Here is a 24,866-nt window from a genome sequence, read left to right as displayed (position 1 = left end):
TGCTCCCACCCGCCCGCCGGCCGCAGCTCCTCCGTCTACTCGTCGCCGAGGTCGGCCTCCTGCGGCGTCCTCCGCTCCCGCTAGGCCCCAGCAGCAGCCATCATCCAGACCTCAGCGTGGAGCAAGCCGCAGGAAGTCGACCCCGCCCGTCCAGGCCGCTGCCAAGCCAGGAGGCAAGCGCCGGTGCAAACATCCCTGAGACGGGCGGCCCAGAGGTGGATCAAGTTGCTCTTCAGGAGATGGCGGACGTGCCACTCCTTCCCCCGGTGGAGGGCCGGGTGGAGAATCCTTTGTTTCCTTTTCTTTTTGTTCCGCCACTGACCCACGGGTCAGTGGTACCCACCTTTTCAAAGAAAGAGCAATTTCTGAAACCTCTGGGCCCCAAGAGGGCGCGCTTGGCAGTCGACGACGCTATGCCTTGTCACTCCCGAGCCCCTCTTCCATCGCCAGCGGGCAGCAGTGGCTGTGTCCTGGACGCACTGTCGCCTCCGCACACTCACTCTGCCCTCCGACGGAAGCAGGTACGTCTTGCACCACACGTTCAGACCCCACTCCGGGCCGCTATGCCGCCCGAGTCGGGTCCCTGCATTCCGTCACGCTGCCCCACTCCGGGTACGTCTGTGGTGCCGTTGGTCCCGCTTGCTCGGTCTCTGGGAGCTTGGCTAACGCTTCCCAGTCCGTCTCGCTGGCTCATCCGTACTGTCAGACTCGGCTATGCGATTCAGTTCGCCCGGCGCCCCCCTGTTTTCAGGGGCATCCTGTTCACCCGTGTTCTGGCGGACAGTGCCCCTGTTCTCAGAGCGGAGATTGCAGTCCTACTGGCGAAGGACGCAATCGAGCCGGTCCCTCCAGCCGATATGAAGACCGGCTTCTACAGCCCGTACTTCATTGTACCCAAGAAAGGAGGTGGGTTACGGCCAATCTTGGACCTGCGCGTCCTGAATCGGTCCCTTCACAGGCTACCATTCAAGATGCTTACGCAGAAACGCATTTTCAAGTGCATCCGTCCCCAAGATTGGTTTGCAGCGATCGACCTGAAGGACGCGTACTTTCATGTCTCGATTCTCCCTCGACACAGACCGTTTCTTCGCTTTGCGTTCGAGGGACGGGCATATCAGTACAAAGTCTTACCCTTCGGGCTGGCCCTGTCGCCCCGCGTCTTCACGAAAGTTGCGGAGGCGGCCATTGCTCCCATGTGCGAGCGTGGTGTTCGCATTCTCAACTATCTCGACGACTGGCTTATTCTCGCCCAGTCGAGAGAGCAGTTGTGCGAACACAGGGATTTGGTGCTCAGTCACCTCAGCCACCTAGGGCTTCGGGTCAACTGGGAGAAGAGCAAACTCACCCCCGGGCAGAGGATCTCTTTTCTCGGTATGGAGTTGGACTCGATCAACATGACAGCGCGTCTCACCGAGGCCCGCGTCCAGTCAGTGTTGAACTGCGTGAGTACGCTCAGACGCAGGACAGCGGCACCACTGAAATTGTTTCAGAGGCTCCTGGGGCATATGGCATCTGCAGCCGCGGTAACGCCGCTCGGATTGCTTCATATGAGACCGCTCCAACACTGGCTTCATGATCGAGTCCCGAGATGGGCGTGGCAGAGCGGCTCGTGCCGGGTTCCAGTAACCCCGCACTGTCGCCAAACTCTCAGCTTGTGGTCGGACCCTTCGTTCCTGCGGGCAGGTGTTCCCCTAGAACAAGTGTCCAGGCACTCTGTGGTCTCCACGGATGCCTCTATCACCGGCTGGGGGGCCACGTACAACGGGCATGCAGCTTCAGGTCTGTGGACGGGGCCTCAACTGCATTGGCACATCAACTGCCTCGAGTTGTTAGCAGTACATCTTGCGCTGGGCCGCTTCAAAACGTCGCTACAAGGCAAGCATGTACTGGTCCGTACGGACAACACTGCGACTGTTGCGTACATCAACCGTCAGGGTGGTCTCCGCTCCCGCCGCATGTCACAACTCGCCCGCCATCTCCTCCTTTGGAGTCAGAAGCATCTGAGGTCGCTTCGTGCCGTTTACATTCCGGGCCTGCTCAACCGTGCAGCCGACGAGCTCTCACGGCAGCAGGTGCTACCGGGAGAATGGCGACTCCATCCCCAGGTGGTCCAGCTGATCTTCAAGCGCTTCGGGACCGCACAGATAGATCTGTTTGCCGCCCCGGACACGTCTCACTGCCAGTTGTTCTATTCCCTGACCCAGGGGACCCTCGGCACGGATGCTCTGGCACACAGCTGGCCCCGGGGTCTTCGCAAGTATGCGTTTCCCCCAGTGAGCCTTCTGGCACAGACCTTGTGCAAAGTCAGGGAGGACGAGGAGCAGGTCTTGTTAGTTGCGCCGTATTGGCCCAACCGGACCTGGTTCCCGGAACTAGTGCTCCTCGCGACAGCCCCTCCCTGGCCCATCCCTCTGAGAGAGGACCTGCTCTCTCAGAGACGGCACCCGCGTCCAGACCTCTGGAAGCTTCATGTCTGGTCCCTGGACGGGACGCGGAGGTTCTAGGTGACCTACCCCCAGCGGTAGTTGACACCATCACTTCCGCTAGAGCCCCCTCTACGAGGCGCCTCTATGCATTGAAGTGGAACCTATTCGTTGAATGGTGTTCTTCTCACGAGGAGAACCCCCGATCATGCTCGATCAGAGCCGTGCTTTCCTTCCTGCAAGATGGGTTGGAGCGAAGGCTGTCTCCCTCCACCCTTAAAGTGTACGTGGCCGCTATTGCCGCACATCACGATGCTGTTGATGGTAAGTCCTTGGGGAAGCACGACCTGATCGTTAGGTTCCTGAGGGGAGCGAGGAGACTGAATCCTCCTCGCCCACTCTCTATACCCTCTTGGGATTTGTCTCTGGTCCTTTCGGCTCTTCAGAGACCACCCTTTGAGCCTCTGCAATCAGCTGAGTTAAAAATCTTGTCCTGTAAGACAGTTCTCCTGGTTGCATTGGCCTCTATCAAGAGGGTAGGGGACCTACATGCATTTTCGGTCGACGAATCGTGCCTGGAATTCGGCCCGGATAACTCTCACGTGATCCTGAGACCCCGGCCCGGATACGTGCCCAAGGTTCCTACCACTCCCTTCCGGGACCAGGTGGTGAACCTGCAAGCGCTGCCTTTGGAGGAGGCAGACCCAGCCCTGGCTTTTCTCTGTCCCGTCCGCGCTCTGCGTTTGTACGTGGACAGAATGCAAAGCCTCAGGACCTCAGATCAGCTCTTCGTCTGTTACGGAGGCCAGCAGAAGGGAAAGGCTGTCTCCAAGCAGAGGATGGCCCACTGGATAGTGGATGCCATCGCCTTGGCTTACGAAGCCCAAGGCGTGCCTTGTCCGCCCGGGTTGAGAGCCCACTCCACTAGGAGTGTCGCTTCTTCTTGGGCGCTAGCACACGGCGCCTCGCTGACAGATATCTGTAGAGCTGCGGGTTGGGCGACACCTAACACGTTCGCTAGGTTCTATAGCCTACGTGTTGAGCCGGTTTCTTCCTGTGTGCTCGCTTCAACCAGCCGGTAACACCGAAGTTCCCGCTCTAGTGTCGGCTTGCTGCGCCACTCCCCTCTACGGAGCGGATACGTGCGCTCTTTGCTCCAGTCGAGTTCCCCACCCAGGTGAACCCTGTGAGTTCCTCCACACCCCTTCGGCAGTTGGACGTTGCGGAGCGTCCGACGCCAGGCCTACTGCTCGTATGCTTGTGTAACTTGTGCTAGGCTGGGTTCCGTATGTGTGGTCCCTGCGGCGATCCCATATGAGTATTTTCTACGTTCAGCTCCCTGCGGTGAGCCCGTGTCTTTCCCTTGGCAGAGCTCGCTCTGCTGTCACTGTCTGGTGTAGCCTCCCCCTCCTTAGGTGGAGCCACCCCAGTGACATTCCATATGTTGCACTGCCCCAACCGGCCAGTCCATATGTGTATTCTCCACATGGTACCTCCCTTCGGGCAGGATGTGGCTCCGCAGCGTCCCTCTCCCCTGGAGAGGCACGCTTCCCAGTGTTATTCAAGAGTTCACTGCGTGGGTATGTGGAACAGCAGGTTCTCCCTCTACGCAGGTCTTCCGCCCCAGCTTTGGGGGTCTGAGAGTCTTGCGTAGGGCACTGGATGTGGCAGCAACCGTTGGCGTTTTCCATGGGGTCCCCAAATGCCGTCACGTCGACGTCACGTCGAACGTGAGCGACTGAAGGGGAACGTCTCGGTTACTGATGTAACCCTCGTTCCCCGAAGGAGGGAACGGGAGACGTGACGTCCCGCCGCCACAGTTGCTGACCATCGCTGTACGGCCGTCATTAAACTCGGCTCCTCAGTGAAAAACAGTGGGTGCTCGCGCCCGCTTCCTGTTTTATACCCGCGCTGCGGGGCGGGGGCGCGTGACGCATTCACGCACGCCAACGTTCATTGGCTTGTTCTTAGATACTCGAAGTTGATAGGGCTCCCTGAAGTGATCCCCTAACGTCGTCACGTCGACGTCACGTCTCCCGTTCCCTCCTTCGGGGAACGAGGGTTACATCAGTAACCGAGACGTTTTCTACTGAGTCTGAGCGCGTGCCAGCCGAATCAAGTGAGTCAAGTGCCGCCGAGTCTAGCGAGTCAAATGAACCGAATCCCGAGTCAAGTGAACCGAATCCCGAGTCAAGTGCATCGTCTTCTGAGTCTTCCAGTGAGTCAAGTGCATCGTCTTCTGAGTCTTCCAGTGAGTCAAGTGCATCGTCTTCTGAGTCTTCCAGTGAGTCAAGTGCATCGTCTTCTGAGTCTTCCAGTGAGTCAAGTGCATCGTCTTCTGAGTCTTCCAGTGAGTCAAGTGCATCGTCTTCTGAGTCAAGCGAGTCAAGTGCCGCAGAATCAAGCGAGTTAAGTGCCGCCGAGTCAAGTGCGTCCAGTGCCGCCGAGTCAAGTGCGTCCAGTGCTGAATCTAGCAAAGTGAGTGATTCAGACCAAGTGATTGAATCAAGCCCAGTGACTCGCCGTCGCAGGAGGAGGAGGACTCGTTCGGCTCGCCAGGCTCCGGTGAGTGTATCCAGACGCCTTGCCCTGCCGGCCCCGCCTCTGCGCCTCGCCCTGCCGGCCCCGCCTCTGCGCCTCGCCCTGCCTGCGCCCTTCAAGCTCCGGGAGGCCTTTCTTAAACCTGTGAATTTCCCCAAGTATTTTTTGGGGGGGGGCAGTAGGTACTCTGTGAGGGCCATGGAGGTGACGCTGACATGGACCTCATCTGAGTCTGCTCCGCCCTCGTCTCCCTCCGAGTCTGCTCCGCCCTCGTCTGAGTCTGCTCCTCCCTCGTGTCCGTCCGAGTCTGCTCCGTCCTGGTCCCCTTCCAAGTGTGCTCACCCATGGTCTCTTGCCCTGCTCTGGTCTCCAGGCCCCAGGTCTCTCCATGGGCCTGGCCCCCTGCCTCTCCACGGGCCTGGCCCTCCATCCCATCCCCCGTCGACCTCCCTCCGGAGCTCTTAGGAGCATCTGGAAGCCGCTCCTTAGAGGGGGGGTTATGTGACGATCTGCGGCTGGAGTGCCCGCTTGAGCCTCTGGGGGGCACTCCTTCCTAGTTTATTGTTTCCTTTAGGTTTCACCCTGGACTGATTTTGGTTGATTTCATGCACCTGTGTTTGATTATCTTGTTTAGCGCACCTGTCTTAAGCCTGAGTTTTCCCTTGGTTCATGGCTCAGTATTGTATGTGTCTCACTGCATCCTAAGCGTTTTCCTAGTTCCTTAGTGTTTCCTAGTTCCTTAGTGTTTCCTAGTTTCACGGTTCCTGGACTCCCTGCCTGTTTCTGGTCTTCCCGTTTGCCTCATCCTTGCATTATATGTTTGCTGATCTGGACTGCTTACCTGGTTTTGACCTCTGCCTGTTCTCTCGTACCTGTTTCTGGATTGTCCTCTCAATAAAGCCTGCATTTGGATCACCACTGTCTGTTTCCACCGAGCAGTTCATGACACTGCTGCTGCAACATGATCTCATGAGAATACTGACGTATGTATTCTTACTGTAGTTCTATCACACATACATTTAGAAACGTATAATACTGACGTATTTACAGCACTAAAACGTAAAACATTTACAAAAACGCAATTTATTTACGTATCAACAAATCTACCGATGTACAAATTTGTACGTATTACTATTATGCATATCAAAATTGTGGTGTTAATGTTTTGACTCTATTGCATTCAACTGTCTTATCAATTACGTTTTCAGTCGCATTTATTAATATAATACTCATAAATATTAACATTTCGCTCTGTTCGTGCATTCTCCTGCAAACTCGTTTCGGAGGATTAGCCTGCATGGTGTTAAAAAAGAATACACTTTAAAACCTTAATACCATTTTGTAATATTTAGTTTATTTACCGTGAGACACAAAAAAACGTTTTCTCCTATAAAACACTACATAAATTCACAAAAGACATACATTTTATTAGTTTGATGTAATCCAAATCTTTAGAATCCATACATTGTTTGCAAGAAACAGATCCAAATTCCAAATTCAGCCCTTTATCCATAGACAGTATAAGAAATGGACACAGCAACTAGGGGTGGGCGGTATGACCAAAATTGTCTTTCACGGTATGACAAAAAATTGTTCACGGTAACGATATATTTCACGATATAGCTAATTATATATGTAGGAGTTATTCTTGAAAAATCGACAAAAAGGGCTGTGTACAATAAATAAACCCAAATACTTTAGAAATGAAAAGTACTTCACCTTGTTTGATTTTTCTTTTTCTTTTATTTGGTAAATTATTTCTTTGGTAAACTATTTTGATAGCAAAATACACACTCATCAACTTTTAGATGAACTGCCCACAACTGATTGATATTAAATACAACTAGGTGCAATTAAACTTTAAATAAAGTGTTGCTGAATAATTTTTCAATCTCATGCATTGCTTTACTTCATCAGTCAGTTTATAAGATCTGAATATTTTATATTGAACTATTCTATTCATAATAAATTAGTTACTTCCTTTTCATTTTGTAGGATATTAGTAATACTAGTTATGTTTAAATGTGTTCCCCGGTACATTTTTGCCATGTCTGCTTATTATTTATACTGCGTTTTTAAGGGGATTGTTTTGCTCTTTTTGTGATATCTGGCAACCCGTCACCTGGAGCTTTGATCAAGAGAAGTTCAGAAGTGACTAGAAGCAGAGCAGCAGTATGAAAACCGAACAGCAGCTACTGTTAGTGTTGACTAAATACCCTAGTTTAAATTATACACACCTTCAGGGGCGTAGCAGCCATTATAAAAGTGGGGGGGGCAAAATGGTGTGGTGATGTGACCCAAAGGTCAGTCCTTCCAGAAAAATGCGGAGTTTTTTTGTGATTGTTGCGGGCAAAAATCCTTGATTATGCGGCGATGGAATATGCAGGATATTTGCAATTTTATGTGATGAAATTGCGGGAACTTGCAAAAACTGCGGTTTGATGAAAAAGAGAGAAAAAGTGATTCCCCAACACCCTGTTCTCACTAGGCTACTACCTTAATGTAAAGAGCTATTTCTTATGACTTCCTATGATAAGCAAACATACTACATCACAGAAAGTGCTGGAATATTTAATCTTGTTTTATTTCAGACCTTAATAAACACATGGCTCAAACTTACAAAACATTGATGAGTCAAACAAGTTCTGTAGCTTTACAAAAGGAATATGCTACAACTTCTGTAAAAATTAATAAATAAAATATGAAAAAAATGTTTCCTGTTTTACAGGGTTTTTTTTTCAATGATGTTCATGTCGCGTAATTACGTCACTTCATAACGTTCCCATGGCAACAGGGGGAAACGGCTGCTCTCGTGTGAAGCAAACGCAACATTTTTCAACTTTCTGCTAAGATATATGTGACTTTTTTTTGCAACAAAAATGCGGGGATTATGAAATCATACAAGCCCCGCATATTTTGCGTGGAAATCGGCAATTTATACGGCAAAAGTGCGGCGTATTTGAAAAAATGCCCCCGCATAAATATGCGGACTTTGGCTGATTATTGAATCATGCGATTGCATAATCGCGTTTTTCTGGAGGGCCTGAAAGGTGATGTTCATAATAATGAATTCTAGATGGAATAGCAATTGCCATTTTACAGCACCCTAGTGCCAATTTTGGGAACATGCCATGATAGTTTACAGCAACCTATTTTTGTGAAATCATACTCGAAATAAAAAAATATTGCAGGACTTGTGACTTTCAGACAACTGTGGACATCTATACTTTATTTTTATGAAATAAAGATATTTTATGATATTTACAATATTTCAGTTAAACTACACTTGAACAATAACTTTTATCTTACTAACAGTTGGACCAAAAAAAGTGTTCAATGAGTAGGCCTAGGCTATAACAGATTACATCTAGCCTACAGTAATTTTATACAACAGACATTTTATAAAAAAAATATATCAATAAAACCTAAATCAATGTAGGCTATTCGGTATTCGCTATTCGGTATTGGACATCAATTTAACATTGACATTAGATGTTGAATTTACATTGAATTTTGGTCACCCGACGTCGCAACCAATATTTAACCAAATATCAACGTCTTATGACGTTGTGTGCCTGCTGGGAATAATCTGTTATGTCTAATTTAACAGACGCTTTTATCCAAAGCAACAAGCGACATACTGTAACAGTGTGTGTTTGAAAAAAAAATTATGTAGTCCTCTGCTTTTTTTTTCTGGGGTGCATAGACGGCCACAGCAAAGCGACTAAACAAACACGAAAATTCGCAAGAGCAACAAAAGATTTGAAGCTCATGGCAGACGCACCCAATAGATGCTTCGCGCTGTGATTGGCTGAATGTTAGCTCACTCAAGTCTAAGTAATAAATCAGAGAACACGGGCGGAAATATTGGCGCGGAGTAAAAAAAAAATGCGGGGGACAGAATCACCTGTTTCTAAAAGTGAATTTGTCATGAACCGTCCCCCCCGGTTGCTACGCCCCTGCACACCTTGTAACTGCGTCATTATTTTACCACAGCCCATTGAACACTGACACACTGCGCTCCCTCTAGTGCGTGTGCACGCGCGCGTCTTTTGCATTGGTAAAATGCGATCGGTTAATTTGAGTGTCAAGTTGTAATCATGTATCGAATCAAAGGAAGATTTTATCAGGTGGTTCAGTGGCCAATTGTTTGGAGTTAGAAATATATAACTCGCGTTGCATATTTAGTCATTTTGCCTCAGACTCCCGACTCGCTACCAAGGGGGTAATCCATCGACCGGAAGTTGAAGCCGGCCGTGTTGTAGCAGAATGTTGTAGCAGTGTTGTAGCAGAATGTTGTAGCAGGTGCCGCCATGTTGTAGCAGAACTTCACTTGCGTTAGCATTTCCATTGACTCCCATTCATTTTGGCGTCACTTTGACAGCGAATAACTTTACATCTGAGGCGCTTAAAGACTCCATTTGTCCATTATTTATTTCTAAAGAAACACGACAATGTATAAAGGGCTCCATTACCTTCTATGTTACATTATGGCCCCGTAGAAACAGATTTAGTAAAAATAGGCTAACGATTGCGTCATAACCACTCGACTCTCTGTCGCGATGTACAGAAATTACCGTACAGACAGCAGGAGAAGCTCGCAGGCAATCGGGGGGACGTCCCGTCAAGGTAGAAGCCCATAGATAATGAGTCCATAAAAGCAACGGAATACTTACTCCTGCTCACTCACACCAAAGAACTCTTTGCTCAAGTTCCCCGTCTCTGCAAGATTAACGTTGGCAATTTTCACGCACAGCTACTAGAAGATTCACGTCTGTCAGACAGGTTGCTCACGTCATCAAGCTTAGTTTGAGTCGGTTTGAGTCTGCGCGTCAGGAACGGAAGTGCTCAGAAATCGCTAAAAATGGGCTTCAACTGTCTCAACTGAGTTCCAATGAGATGGCTCTGTCCACTTCTTATACTGTCTATGCTCGCTACAGTGGTTTTCTTCTTCTTCTTCTTCTTTCAGGATTTACTGGCGGTTGGCAACTCATCTCAAAGGTGCATTACCGCCACCTACTAGACTGGAGTGTGAACATTAAACTGGCATCCAAAAGAGAAGTTACTTCCTCTATCTATTAAATTATTTAGCCTAGCAGTGATTAACAAAATTAAGCCCAAAATTAACAGCTTGTGTATTTTCCCAGATGTTTTCCCCAAAAAACACTCAAGTGTAAAACTTTGTTCATCCATTTGTGCCAGGGCCGTGCACAGACCTTTTGAGGGGCATGTGCTGAAACTGAAAAAGGGCACCCCCCTCCCTTTTTTTTATATCAAGATTATTTAGTAAGCCTACATTAAAGGAGGAAATGGTCTCATCTTCATGACAAATTCAATTAAAAAAAATAGTCTCAAAAGCTTTAGATTTATTCACTATTAATAACCGTAATAATAATAATAATATAGATAATATAGATATACAGGGTTTCAGGGCTTCTTTAAACCTGATTACAACAGCAACCTTCTGTGAGCCATGCTTGAAGATGTTTATGACTTCACTGTGATCCACTGGGCTGTCCCTCTCTATGGCTATGAGGAGAAGGTCTGAGAGTCTCTCCTCTGAGGCTTCGGAGTTGGTTCTTGATTAACCTCATTTTGGAAAAGGATCTCACCACAGTTGCAGTTGATGGCAAAAACCTGATACTGTGGAGGACCAATGTTGGTCTCTTGAAGGTCTCTTATTCACAACACTTCCCATAAAATAAGCCGCAATGAAAAAAATTATAAAATAGTGTGAAAAGTACAGTTGCAGTGAAATGCATTTCTGAAGGATCATGTGACACTGCAGAGTACTGAACTAAAGATGCTGAAAATTCAACTTTGACCACAGAAATAAATTAAATTTTAAAATATATTAAAATAGAAAACAGTTATTTTAAATTGTAAACATATTTCACAATATTACTGGTTTTGCTTATTTTGGATCAAATAAATTAAGCCTTCGAATTAATTAAATCATGAATTACAAGATTTCACAGTGATCTCACAGTGACATTACTGTAGTAAAACCATGTTTAACTACATTTATACATGTGAGGACGACCGGAGAGTAGGTATAGAATACTGTAGATTCAAAAATTAGATAGCGAATACGTGCATATTAACAGACTTGAATTAATTTAATATTATTACCATAACATTAAATGTTAAATGATTAAATGTTCATAAATTAAGTGTATCAGCAATCATAAATCAAAGAACACATTTCTTGGAAATATATGTTACCTTGGTGACGAGGATCACTCGTCGCTTTGTATAGTTCCAGTACGAACGGCGCGGGGGCGCACCTGTGCTTATGATTTTCCGGATGGAAACGGCGACGGCGGCATCATTACATTTTCATCAACAGCTTACCAACTAGATTGTTATAGCTATATAGGCGCTCAGTTTTGCCTGTTGTAAAATACATTTGGTCAAAATCGCATTTTTATAAAAAATGAAATGCTACTGTATGCACAGGCAGGGCCGCATTAAGAGCTCACTGGGCCCCGGGGCTATGAGCTCTGCAGGGCCCCCCACCACCACTTTAGGTCACCAACTACATGAGCTAAATGTTCTATCATTATACAAGTCATTTTATTCATCTATGATATACTTCACAGTTAAGTTATATTACTTTTAAAACGATTTTTTATCATATCAAAATTTTATGCCACTAAAATGTCATAATTCTTGTGACCAATTTCAATATCACAAAAAATAATAGTAGCTTAAGAAAATAATCTCAAGCTTACTTATGACAAGAGTCACAAATAACAATAGAACAAAGGCACATAAGAAATCGACCTACTCGAAAAACTTAAAGCACTGAATAATATATTGTATAAAGTAATCAAATAAACAATACATAGTTTTCACTATAAATTCAACATTCATTCTTATTAATTTTACAAAAGTGATTCAGTCAAGGGCAGTAAATTACTTTCTTTCTGATGTTTGATTAACATTATGGACACAAATGGCGACAGCAGCTTTATTAGCAGCTTCTGTCACTTTAAGACCTCAGGGTCGGAACTAAAGTGCGCTGTGCAAAACCGCCTCAAGTTCACCATGGTCTCTAAACCAAAATGAATTCTCTCCCGCTGCTTACTGTGCCTGAGCAGTTTAAAATAATTTGTATCCAAACCACAATGCTTAAAAACGCGTTTAAATTATAAACTTACATCATGATGGCGCAGGAAAATGTACATATTTTAGGCCATTTAGGCGAAAATAGAGTTTGATCAAACACAAAAAGCAATATCATACATCCATCAAGTTAATAATCAAACTTACCGAAAATTTGTGGGGTCGATGATGACGCATGTGTTTTAAGAATAGTCTAGAATGAAGTGAAGAGTGGAGGCGATTGATTGGTTGATGATATAGGCTATATTCTAATAAGGCGCAGGCAGCCATCTGATAGGCCTACGTGCAGCAGCAGGTAGATCGTTCACAAGTTAAATAAGAATAAATGTATATCAAATTAAAACGTGACGTTTTAATTCACCATGCCCTGCTGCCCACGGGGGTTTGATTGACAGGCGAACTGGCCAATCATAACGCAGTAGATTAACGTCGGTGGACTTGAACTTGAAAACGGTATTGTTTATTAGTTAAATGACAATATTTGAAAGTTGAGACTATGTTTCATATCAACAGTAAGCTGCTCTGAACCCTCTCTCGTAGTCACTCGGTGTAACGTTAGTCTTTGCCCCGCGATGTATTTTTCACTGCGTGAGTGAGAACATGATCATGTGCGTGACTCGTGAGAGACGCCTGGCTTGTCACACAGTAACTAAAAAAGGCGGGTCTTTGCGAACGGTCACTATAATATTAATGATAATGATTCCATGATAATGCATGGAATATACGGCAAAGCGCCACTAAATAACAGGGCTAATTTGTGGGGGGGCGTTGCGTGGTAAGGCTTTGGCAATCAGATGGCTAGTATCTACTCCACAGCCAATCACGGGCCCCCTCCTTGCTCGGGCCCCGGGGCTTTAGCCCCGCCTAGCCCTATTGTTAATGCGGCCGTGTGCACAGGGTATTTAAGTGTAGGCTATGTATTGGCAATGACTATGGCAAATGCTAGCATAGCCCTCTCTCTCAGGTGACAGGTCCCACATGTCTTAGACATCAAATAAATAAAATATGCGCTTTTATAGACAACGTGTTAAGTACTTATTCAAACAACAAGATCTTTGTTTACCCTTGCAAAACTTCGTTCAGCAGCTGCTGTCTGCTGTGCGGCCGCTGCGGAGCTTCAGTTCATTCATTCACGATAGAGGGGGCGGAGTTATCAGCTTTACTGACAGTTTAAAGTGTTAGTTCGCCCATTTAAGACATGAAGTTGTATGCAATCCTTACCAGTCTTATAGTGCATACACACTGACCCACTCTGTTTTCACCTCTCTGGTCAGAGTTCTGGCCGCTGGTAGTTTTTCAATAAAGTAGCCTACTCCCGGTTATTTTCCGGTGCCACAAAACTGTGCGTTTTTACGTGAAAAAAAATATTTGCGTTTCAAAGCTTGATTAATTTACCACACAAAAAACACGCCGGTCAAATTCATACCTCAGTTTTAATCGGCACTATTTTCTATCCATTTCTATCAATCCGCGCTGCTGTCAACGTCAACAGTGCGCACGTTCCGATCAGCTGTTGATAGCGCGACTCGCTGACAACATGTCTTACTACGAAACTTCTGATGATGAAACCAATTTTAGCACAATGCCAGACGGATCAGATGATGAAAGTAGTTTAGCACAAGTTCGCACCATTGTTAATTAAATACTTTTTACGTCGTTGTCAATCGATTGTGTAAACACTATGGAACAGCTGATCGGAGCGTGCGCACTGTTGACGTTGACAGCAGCGCGGATTGATAGAAATGGATAGAAAATAGTGCCGATTAAAACTGAGGTATGAATTTTGACCGGCGTGTTTTTTGTGTGGTAAATTAATCAAGCTTTGAAACGCAAATATTTTTTTCACGTAAAAACGCACAGTTTTGTGGCACCGGAAAATAACCGGGAGTACTTTATTGAAAAACTTCCAGCGGCCAGAACTCTGACCAGGGAGGAGGAGGTGACAACAGAGTGGGTCAGTGTGTAGTGCTGGTAAGGATTGCATACAACTTCATGTCTTAAATGGGCGAACTAAGGCGTTTTACCTCCAACACTTTTGCCCCTGTTACATTGTCTTTGATTTGTTCTTCTGTAACATTTACCGGTATTCCTGTGATAACTCCTCGAACCAACGCAGTCGAGACGCACTTTATCTTCTTGCCATCTATTCTATTCAGTTCTAGGGCTTTCTCTTGTTGCATTTTATTCCTACAGAAAATCAACAACGCTCCATTTCTTAATACTTTTGCATTTTTTATCTCACCTATAAACTTGTTTATTGATTTTGTTATTTGAATCGGATTCCACTCACCAAATGATGACCCCTCCTGAGATAATTTCATGATCACTTTATATTCCTCATCTTGTTGCTTACTTACTATTGTCATACTTTCTTCTGTTTCTGTTTCATCTCTATGAGATGTCTGTTTCATCTCTATGAGATGTCACTTTCTCCTTTTTTTCCCGTTTCCTTGATCATATTTCATTCCAATCACTCCTCTCCCGCCTTCTTCTTCAACTCCCATCTCACTTCCTGTCTCCTCACTTCCTTCTGCCATTTCCTGCCCATTCACAGTCTAGCTGTCGCCAACCACTCCGAGTCCCCGACCACTCCCAATCACGAAAGACTGGTGGGAAAAGCAAATATGGTCAATTGTTCATATATTGGATGAAAATGGTAATATTCTTGAACTGAAGGAATTTAATTCTAAATATAATATTAACTGCTCAATTGTGGATTACAACAAAGTAACACAGAACATTCCAAAGGTCCTTATTCAAGCAATAAAGAATAATATTATGAACATTGCTTCACCAAGACTACACAAAATTAAAATCGATTATGTGGACCTGGTAGATACAAAATGTAATAATAAATTCCTTAAGCAAACTCTGGTTAACTTTTTGTACCCGGGTAGAACAAGGAGCACTCTCTTCTTTCTTGGTTATAACAAATATGAAATATCTTCGATTAGAACTAAATTCTTAAGATATCCAATTCCTCCTAAATTTAAGGAAGTACATTTTAAAACAATAAATAATATATATCCCTCTAATGAGTTTGTAAAGAAAAGATTCAAGTTTGAGGTAGACAATTGTCATATCTGCAAAATTAATGTTGAAACAACTGAACACCTGTTTTATGAATGTCAAATGGCTCAGAATTTATGGAAATCTCTTCACAGCCTGTTGTCCTCCAGATCTATAAACATAGATTTCTTTTCATATCAAAATATTCAGATGGGTGTAATTCTACAAAATAAAAATGATGAATTTTTGGTCAATAATCTAATTATAGCTACAAAATATTATATACATAAATGTCGATTCGCTAAGTCCTCCCCCACATGGTCTGCATTTAAAAATGAACTTTTGCTGTTTCAAAACTGTCTTATAAAGGTTGAGAATGCCCAGGCTAAAAAACTGTATAATCGTTTAATAACACTTCAGATGAGCTGAGTCCCTCTTTTTGGTTTGTTTATGTTATTATTTTGTTTTTGTTTATTTTTATTGTTTTGAGTTCTTTCAATCTAGTTTGTTCTCTCTTGTCATGTGAACAGTATAGAACATGTCTTTTCAGATGATTTGCAGGAGGTGTGACTCTTAGTTTACAATACAATAAGGTTATATTGTAAATTTTGAGGATGTCATATTTTTCTTCTTTGTCAGACGTTTTTATTGTTTATTGTGATAAGAAAATTTCAAAAAAAAAAAAAAAAAAAAAAAACACTCCCAATCAGCTGTGTGACACGTGGTCAACCAGCGTCGTAACCCCGATTTCGCAGCCCATCTACAGTTTTGGCGGAACCAGCTTTTATACCAGGGGCTGCCAAGGGCGTGGTGAGCTCGCACCAAGAGTGACAGAGTACCCTACGTCACAGAGTACCCCTACTTCAGGAGCTTTCCGTTTAACCTGAATAGGGCAGCACTCAGATGTTTTTACACCATAGACATAATAAATAAATAGACCCCCTATTGGCCGCTTTGGAACGTTAGGTCCGCCATTTTGCGGAGGGCAAGACTGCAGTGTAATCAAATGTAAGTAAACGGGTGAGCTGCGTTTTTTCTGGATAAAAACAAACTGTTTTTACATTTATCAACCGATTTCACTGGTTTGTATGTGGTGTACAAAAAGTTCCATCTCTAGTTATTTAAAATCTCGATAGTTAGACTTGTAAAATATTTTTTTTAATAAAGAATGGTCAAAGCTCAGGCTTGTCATGTATTAGGCTTTTTATTCTTGGATAAGAATGGCGAAGACCCCCATACTGAGATATAAATTTTCTTATTGTGGAAAAAGCATTTTCTGTGATTGACCAGATTTTAGCAATAACAAAGATAACGGCTGGATCCTTTATGATTTACATATGTTATGGTACAACTAGTGCAATGCAAATAGTAAATATAACATAAAATGAGAAGTAATAAATACTAAAATAAACAAGTAGTATACAGCAAATAAAATAGGAATGAATAGTATAATTATATAATATCATAAGTACAATAATACAATCATAAAAATATTGATAATAGCATATAGTTTATTAATAGTAATATAGCAATAGAATAAGAAATATCAATATACAGAATATACACAATAAAAAATAAGTTAAATAGTGACTTTAATATTTAACTCTTTTTTGTTAAATTTTAGTTTTATTGATCAGTAATAGCCATTATAACAGAAGTAGCTTCAGTCAAACATACAGCAGGATACAACGTTAAAATAGCCTAAATATAAAGTTATGAAACTTCACTTTGCCCTCAGCCAAACCGATTGCAGGGAACCATTTATAGATTAATGAGACCAAAGATCGCCCGTTAGATATACACAAGAAGAATTATATCTCATGTTTAACCACTAGACTAGAGACATCCGAGCCAGCGGCAAACGTCAGAAGCACTGGCCGAGGTACGGCTGTTCCAGGCGGGGTAGACGAGCGCTGAGCCCCGGTGATAGCATCTTACAACTTAAAATTTTAAATAGGCGCTATCTTTATAAACAAACCACATATTTCAGCTTTAAACGACTACATTGTCGACTGAAAAACTATTAAAACTACATTTCGTGACACAATAACAGTAGTATTTAATAAATTTAACCTCTGAATGTTACTATTACTAATTAAATCATGACCAAATACAACCAAAAACAAACGTTCAGTCTTGCCTTGTGAAAGGTAATTCCTCGAAAGCTGTTTTCAATTGTGTGGCGATTTTTACAGCCCCAAGCAGCCCACGAAACAGGCATTTTTCTCAATTCCTGGTATGAGAGGTATGGGAAAGTTGCCATCCCCAACATGGCGGCGCCATTGACATACGCTGCAGCGGCCAATAGGGGGTCTATGTATTTATGGTTACACCATATATTTGAAAATTAAAACACTTTATACCCAAATAATAATACTAATAATAATAATTCATTTCATTTATATAGCGCTTTTCTAGGCACTCAAAGCGCTTCACATGGAAGGGGGAATCTCCTCAACCACCACCAATGTGCAGCATCCACTTGGATGATGCGACGACAGCCATAGTGCGCCAGAACGCTCACCACACACCAGCTTACTGGTGGAGAGGAGACAGAGTGATGAAGCCAATCAGTGTATATATTTAGACAAATGTCAAAAAATGTACTCGAATCAATGAACAGCATTTATAAAGCTCAATTCTTACAGATCATTAACTAAAAAAAGTTTTAGTGTTTAGTTACCCTTTAAAACCAATGGCATGGAAAGAGTTAACTATGAAACCAATAAAGCCATTTCCCACGCATAGGACCACCAGTATAGAATTGGTCCCAAGGTGAGGAAGTAAGTTGTACAAAACAAACGTTTAATCATTAACTGCACAACAGTTAACTCAGTGTAATGTTGGTACATCCTTCATTCTTAGGCAGTTGGCACGAAATCTAAACTATTTAGTTTTTGTAACTAGACATCTGTTCACCCCCCAGGCAATACAGTCAGCTCAGTTCTCACATGAAATGGAAGGGGACAGAGCAAACCATAAAGGTAGGTTGCTTTTAATTCATTATCTTTGAGCTGGACTTTTAAGACTTCAGCCTCTGGTAAAGTGCTATTTGAAAATTTAACCGAGTGAAGCTACCACAAAATATTTTTTTCAACATAATCTGGTGGTGCTGTTGCTGTTAACAACATGTGGCAACTTGTTAAGAAAGTGCAAGTCTCTCTTTTAAACTTAGAACCACAAACTCAGATGTCAACTTTTAGCATAAATGGCATGACATTTTAAATATGGTTATATTTTTTAGAAGAATAAAACTTATTTTTCCACATGCGGTTGTGTAACAACATTAATCCAACAGGGACTGACTTGTTTGGATTTCTGGACTTTGTCCAAAAATATCCTGCAGTTCAAATCGCAGCTGGCGAAAACAAGCTAGTGCTTCAGCCGTCAAAAAGAAACTTAAATATTCAGTGTATTGTTTTTACTCTCATATTCAGAGCTCTCTCAGATGGACACACTCTTCTGATTTTCCTCATTCTGCACTGTTGCTGCCAAAGGTAAGAATATTTTGCAGAAAGTATGCAGAAAGCTACGGAAGCGTATTGCATTCACTTGAGGAAAAAAAATCTACTGTTTTTCTGAATTAACAAGTTAATTATCTCAGAATTACAAGATCATTTTTCATGAGATTTTTTTCCTCAAGTGAATGCAATACGCTTCCGTAGAAAGCAAAGCATTAAAACATATATATATAATATTTTATATATATAATAAGATTTTTTTTAACATGCATGGAGTGTTGCTTTGCAGATATTACTGTTTTTGTAACTGTGTAATGATTTTTCTATTTGTTATGGAAATGCTTCGTAAATGTTTTCATTCATAATATTACATTTAGCATTTTTTATGTGTGTGATATTTGAATTACTAGGTTTTACAGTTTTTCTGTTGACATTCTAAGTATCTAATGTTTTTCCCTGATTATAATATAAGGCATTTAAATGCGTTCATCACTGATCAAAGTATAAGGATTTCAGTGACATTGACTATAGACATAAGATATTTCTAAAATATAGATGATATTTTATCCTTGAAGATAGTACAGAACATGAGAGCATTCCATGCTTTCACTAGTGCGTCATTTGCACAAAGAAACATGTTTTACTCCTCCTTAAAGGAACAGTTCACTCAAAAGCAAAACAAAAAGTCAGTTCATAGTCACCACTTCTGAAAAGCTTTTTTTGTCTGCACTATTCTTTAAAGAATCTTCTTATATAATAAATGAATGTACAAAATGGACAATATTAAATTAAAAACTCAAATAACGACATAAAATGAACAGATCAGATGGACTTGTAACAAGAAAACAACAATACATTTATCAACATTAAAGGAATAGTTCATCCAAAAAATAAAACTATGTCATCATTTACTCATCCTCAAGTTGTTTTAAACCTGAATGAGATTCTTTCTTCTGTTGAACATAAAAGTTATTTAGCAGAATATGGTTAGCCAAATAGTTGCTGGTCCCCATTGACTTTCATAATAGTATTTTTTTCCTACTATGGAAGTCAATGGGAAACATTCTCCAAAATATCTTCTTTTGCGTTTAGCATAAGAAAGAAATTAATACAGGTTTGGAACAACATGAGTGATTAAGACAGAATTTTCATTTTTGGGTGAACCATCCCTTTAAGGACAAGGCGCAGCAGGTTTACAAGTCTGCTGTGTGACCGCGCTTCGGGTGTACGCGCTAAGAAAAAGCGCGTGTCAGAGCAGGACACGAATTAAATGTTTTACAGTCAAGGCTTTAAAGCACACGCAAATACAGTATTGGTAGGGCGGCGCCAGAACATTTTGCGCTGTAAAAAAACAAGCTGTCCTTTCATGTGCTCTTGTCGGCTCAAAGCAGCCGCTTACGCTGGGCATAGCATACACTGTGCGATTTCAGCAAGGTTACCTCACACACTGTTCGAGTAGATCGCATACGATTTTTTTGAAAGAATTATGGGTGGGTTTTTAAGATATAGGCCTATACAGACATTCAAAAATGATAAGAACCCATTTATATTCTACAGCCATGTTCAGGTAAATTGGGAAAGTGCAATTGGTAAAGTGGGACACACATTTTCATCTAGTTTGTGCTTGGAATTACAAACCTGCGCACATATTTTAAAAAGCACATAACTATAGAATTCTGAATGAGCATGTGAACGCCGTCAGCGTTAATCACAGGTTCGCGTTTAGTCTGATCATTTCGACGGAGGTGAATCAATCAAAGTTAACTTTAGCTGGAAGTAACATTATTCAAGAACCGCTATAACGCAAAAACAATCTGTTACCTTAAATTATATGTTTATCTCTGTAAAGCTGCTTTGAAACAATTCATTGTTAAAAGCGCTATATAAATGAAGATGACTTGACTTGACTTGGATAATACAATTGGTTACAACAGGATATTGTAAAAAATCTTTTTTTTTTCAATAGAAATTTTTCAAAATGTAAAATAATAACTTAAAGCTGCTGTAGGTAACTTTTGAAAAAATGTATTTGCTAAAACTGTCATTATGTCCTGACAGTAGAATGTGAGACAGATAATCTGTGTAAAAATCAAGCTCCTCTGGCTCCTCCCTGTGGTCCTATTGCCATTTGCAAGAAATACATGCTCCCGGTCAGAAACAACCAATCAGAGCCAGGAGGAATGTCTTAGCAGTGTCAGTCACGCTCGTGTACGCGCTGATCACACCCCTCTCTTGCACAGCGCGAGCGCCGGAGCGCGAGCCATCGTTCAAACTCAAGATTGCCGGCGAGCTGCAGCTGTGCTTATGACGGAGAAACAGCCTTAAACGGCCAATTCTCGAGTGACACCTGCTCAAAAAAAAAGAGGTAAAAGGAAAAAGACTGATGACGATAAACAAGCGAAAAAGAAAGAATTACACAGAGCCCATTGACTCTGTGTCAAAACTCTAGCGCATAACATGTAGATATAATGTCACACACTCTGCTAAGCAACAATTGAAACCTGCTAATTCACTGGCTTGTCATGTTGCTGAAATAATGTACTAGCACACCTTATCTAGCATTATATATCGCTGGAATAATTACTTACATACTGTAACGTTAGTTACCGTTATATTAACGTTATCTTACTAGCTATTTATAACTTATAGAAAGAGTGCAACGTTATAAAGTTACATGTATTGCAAAATACATAATGATTTGAGGTTTGTAGTCAAAGTACGGGCAGGCCATAGTCAATGTAAAGCATATTGTTGACGTTTAGTCCCTATTAGTGAATGTGCCATATAACTTTTTATCTGCTGTTATCGGTGGCCCTGTTTACTAGCCTGCACGTTCACGACAGGCTCCGCTGTGGAGGACGAGTTGTGGAGGGAGGGCTGTAGCGCAGCAGAGAGGAAGGGGGTAGGACCTGTAAGTTGTGCTTGTTCAAATTTTCAGGCTAAGTCAACGTTTTCTCAAAACTCCCTACGGCAGCTTTAATTAAAACATACACACTATCTGATTGTGTTGTTGTTGATGATGCCATGCACAGCTCTGGGCTTCTTCTTTTTTTTTTTACGTTTTGAACCAGTAATAACCTTTGACCTTTCAGTAAAAAGCAATGTTTTTGTTTTCATTAGCTTTTGCATATTCAAAAGCTATTTTATGCACATCTCTACAAAAGAAGCTTCAACATGTTTGCAAGCTTCTTCTCAGACGAATCTGACAAAAAGTTTTCTGCCAGAGACATGACTACATCCACTCACAACACCTTTCACTCTTTTTTAAAGGGTGGATTTTGGAACACACCATGCCCTGGCCAAATAAAAAGAAACCTAGGTTCCTAGCCTGCCTCCAGTCTTATCCTGTACTCATTGGTTGCCCCTTTTATTCTTTGTTCATTCTTTGTACTTCTCTTGTTTGGCTGACATGTTTTTTTTTTCTTCTTCTGCCTATAGCTTTGTGACATTTTATGAAAAACAAAACTTTTCACATTAAGCAATTTATTATCTTTTATTTTATAGGATGTCCCACTTTAGCTGAATGCTACTGTCCCATTTTATCTAACATGTTAAGGTAAATTGGGACAGTAACAAAACTTGATATATTTTTTAAATGGAACGAAGAAATTTGCACATCATTGCATAAAATGTTATAATCACATGAACAGATGTAATAAAAATGTATATTGTATATTGAAATACTGTTTGTATTAAAATTTCAACCTTAACAATTTTATTAGACTTAAACTACAGGTACTTAACATGTGCTTTCTCAGACATTCCAGCACTTGAGTAGTAACCACACACACGTTTTATATTGACCAATCAAATGTTGATATTCAAATTAAGTACTGTTGTGACAACATTTCAAGACCACCCATCATTATCGCAATTTTCTTTAAAGAGCACCACAAGAAAAAGCTTATTCGTCCCATTTAGCTGAGGTCCAAATTTTGCTGACTTTACCCTACTTCTCTTCTCTTTTTTTCACTACATATGTTTATGTTTGATTTAGCCCTATCTCTAGTTGTATTTGCGGGAATATGTGCCGAAATCTAGTCAGTTTTTACTTTCACTTGTTGGTGACTTCTTCACCGGCATAACTCTCACGCAAAGTTTGCATTGCTTGTGTTGTGTGATATCCACTTGGTTTAAAACGAATAATACAATAGGCTATAGCGACATTTTTTCATAATTGCCAAATGATGGACAACGGTTCACATTAGGTTGATAGCGACAGAACTTAAAGATCTCTCTCTTTTTGTTTTCTTTCTTGCTGCATTAAAGATTAAATGGTTTAACTTCTGTCCTCGCGGATTTGCAGTGAAGGAAAAAACACTGAGTTTTAGGGCGATCGGTTCGTAGCTCTGCTTCAACTGCGATACCCTGACATGCCAGAAATTCATCTGACCATCCGATTGCCAGTGTTGTGCCGAATTTCGACTCCCTGCCAAATTATTACCCCCCTCGTTGAAGTCAGTATCTGATTAATAATTAATAATTAATAATTAAGTAATAATTTGGCGGGGGTCAGAATTCGGCACAACACAGGTTGGGAGAGGTTAATCTCCTCTCTCTTCCCCTGTACACTGCACAAACAGTGCAAGACAAATTACGCACGACAAAGCTGAAAATAGTCCCGACTCAAAATAGAGTCGCATGATTCTGAATTCGGTTCAAAATCGCACAGTGTATGCGCATGTTAGTTCGCTTATGCCTTGGGCCGGCTCTGCTTCCAGGGCAGCGTATTCACAGTGAAATAATCCATTTCATTTTGTTTCAGGATTTACAAGATGTCGGCAGATAACAGCAACTGGACCAATATAGGCCTAGACTATGATTCTATCATTCAAGAACTTAAAAAAGTAGAAACAAATACAAGCAGTAATCAGTACAAAACTCATATCTGGATGACCTACTTCATTACATATTGTATTGTTCTCATCCTTGGTGTCACCCTCAACTTCACTGTCATTGTCATCAGCTGCCGGAAATACAAGAGTTTTCAGGAGGTTGCCATTTGGATTATGGCATTGGCTGTAACACATTTAGCCTCCTGTACATCTGTTGTGTTTCAGCTCCTATATGCTTACAATAACTTTAAATGGAATTACGGAAATGCAACTTGCAAGCTGTCATCCTATATCATCTACGGCAGTATGTTCTTCACGGCAACCACGCTGAGTCTCTGGAGCATTAAATCTACTCTTTTAAAGACCATGTGCACAAAAAAGATAAAGAATTGTAACATCATTCTGATTTCATTCTCTTGGACTATTGCAGCAGTCTTGGCATGTCCTTCGCTGTTTTCCAGAGAGGTCCGATATTTTCATTGCATTGATGACTATGACTTGGACAACTCCAGAACAACTCAAGACGGCACTACAAGGCTGAAGGCTGTCATTGTCATGCGATTTCTCCTCGGGCTAGTGGTGCCAGCTTTGGTAGTGTTTCTCAGCTGTTGTGTGACATCATCTCATAAATTATGTAAATTATGTAGGATGCAGGCACAAATCATCTGTGCTATAAAGATTGCCTACTTTGTGTGCTGGGGCCCTCAAATCGTCTTAACTATGCTTCAGGCCACTATAAGCGGCAGCCTGGGTGAAAACATTTCAAAATATGGACTTCCGGCTGCTACCGTACTGGCCACAACCCACCTCTTTACCAGCCCACTCATCTTTCTGTTACTGGGACGCAGTTTTAAAATGAGGTGGATGGGGCATGACCCAGATCACAATGAGAATCACATTGATGAGAGGGATATGGTGCCCTTAAAGAGGCGTCTTTAAGCAGTAGACAATTAGACTCTGGAATGTCAAAACCAAGATTCTCTATGGCCCCCTGTATGCTCCAATTTCATTCTTTGTTATGAACAAGATCATGTGCTGAACAACATCATATGTATACACTTACATAACCATTATCTTTATTGGTCTCATTTACTCAATAAGAATTGCTACGGAACACTATTAACCCAATATATATTTCCTATTGTATATGAATCAACCTTTTTGCCATTGTTTTTCTTTGGAGTTTTTTTTTTAATATGTATTGGTGCTGTATTATAATATTGTTGATGTGTTGTCATAATACTTTAATGATGTATCTTATATATACAGTATAAATGTAACCATTTATAAACCTGTTTATGCTGTAATTAATACAATACAAATGAATATATTATTATACGTTTGTCTGTTTGTGTTTTTTTTTGTTTGTTTTGTTTTAAATCAGAAAGAGAGAATATACGGTGATCCAAAGTTGAGAATATGTTTGTGTGCAGTGGGCCTTATTTATGAAACGTGTGCAGACTGATTTT

At 42.0% G+C, this 24,866-nt stretch overlaps 1 protein-coding gene across 1 annotated transcript; it reads left to right on the top strand.

Moving 5' to 3' along the window:
- The first annotated feature begins 18,393 nt into the window (after positions 1-18,393).
- Positions 18,394-24,342, top strand: LOC130097106 (chemerin-like receptor 1). Its single transcript, XM_056263804.1, has 2 exons — positions 18,394-18,598; positions 23,328-24,342. The coding sequence occupies exon 2, from the start codon at positions 23,338-23,340 to the stop codon at positions 24,334-24,336; it is 999 nt and encodes a 332-aa protein (XP_056119779.1). The 5' UTR covers positions 18,394-18,598; positions 23,328-23,337; the 3' UTR covers positions 24,337-24,342.
- The last annotated feature ends 524 nt before the right edge of the window (positions 24,343-24,866 follow it).

Source organism: Rhinichthys klamathensis, unplaced genomic scaffold, assembly GCF_029890125.1.
Source record: "Rhinichthys klamathensis goyatoka isolate OS25496 unplaced genomic scaffold, OSU_Roscu_1.1 h1tg000210l_1, whole genome shotgun sequence".
In the NCBI taxonomy this organism is placed as follows: domain Eukaryota; kingdom Metazoa; phylum Chordata; class Actinopteri; order Cypriniformes; family Leuciscidae; genus Rhinichthys; species Rhinichthys klamathensis.
This window is presented reverse-complemented; position numbering and strand designations above follow the sequence as displayed.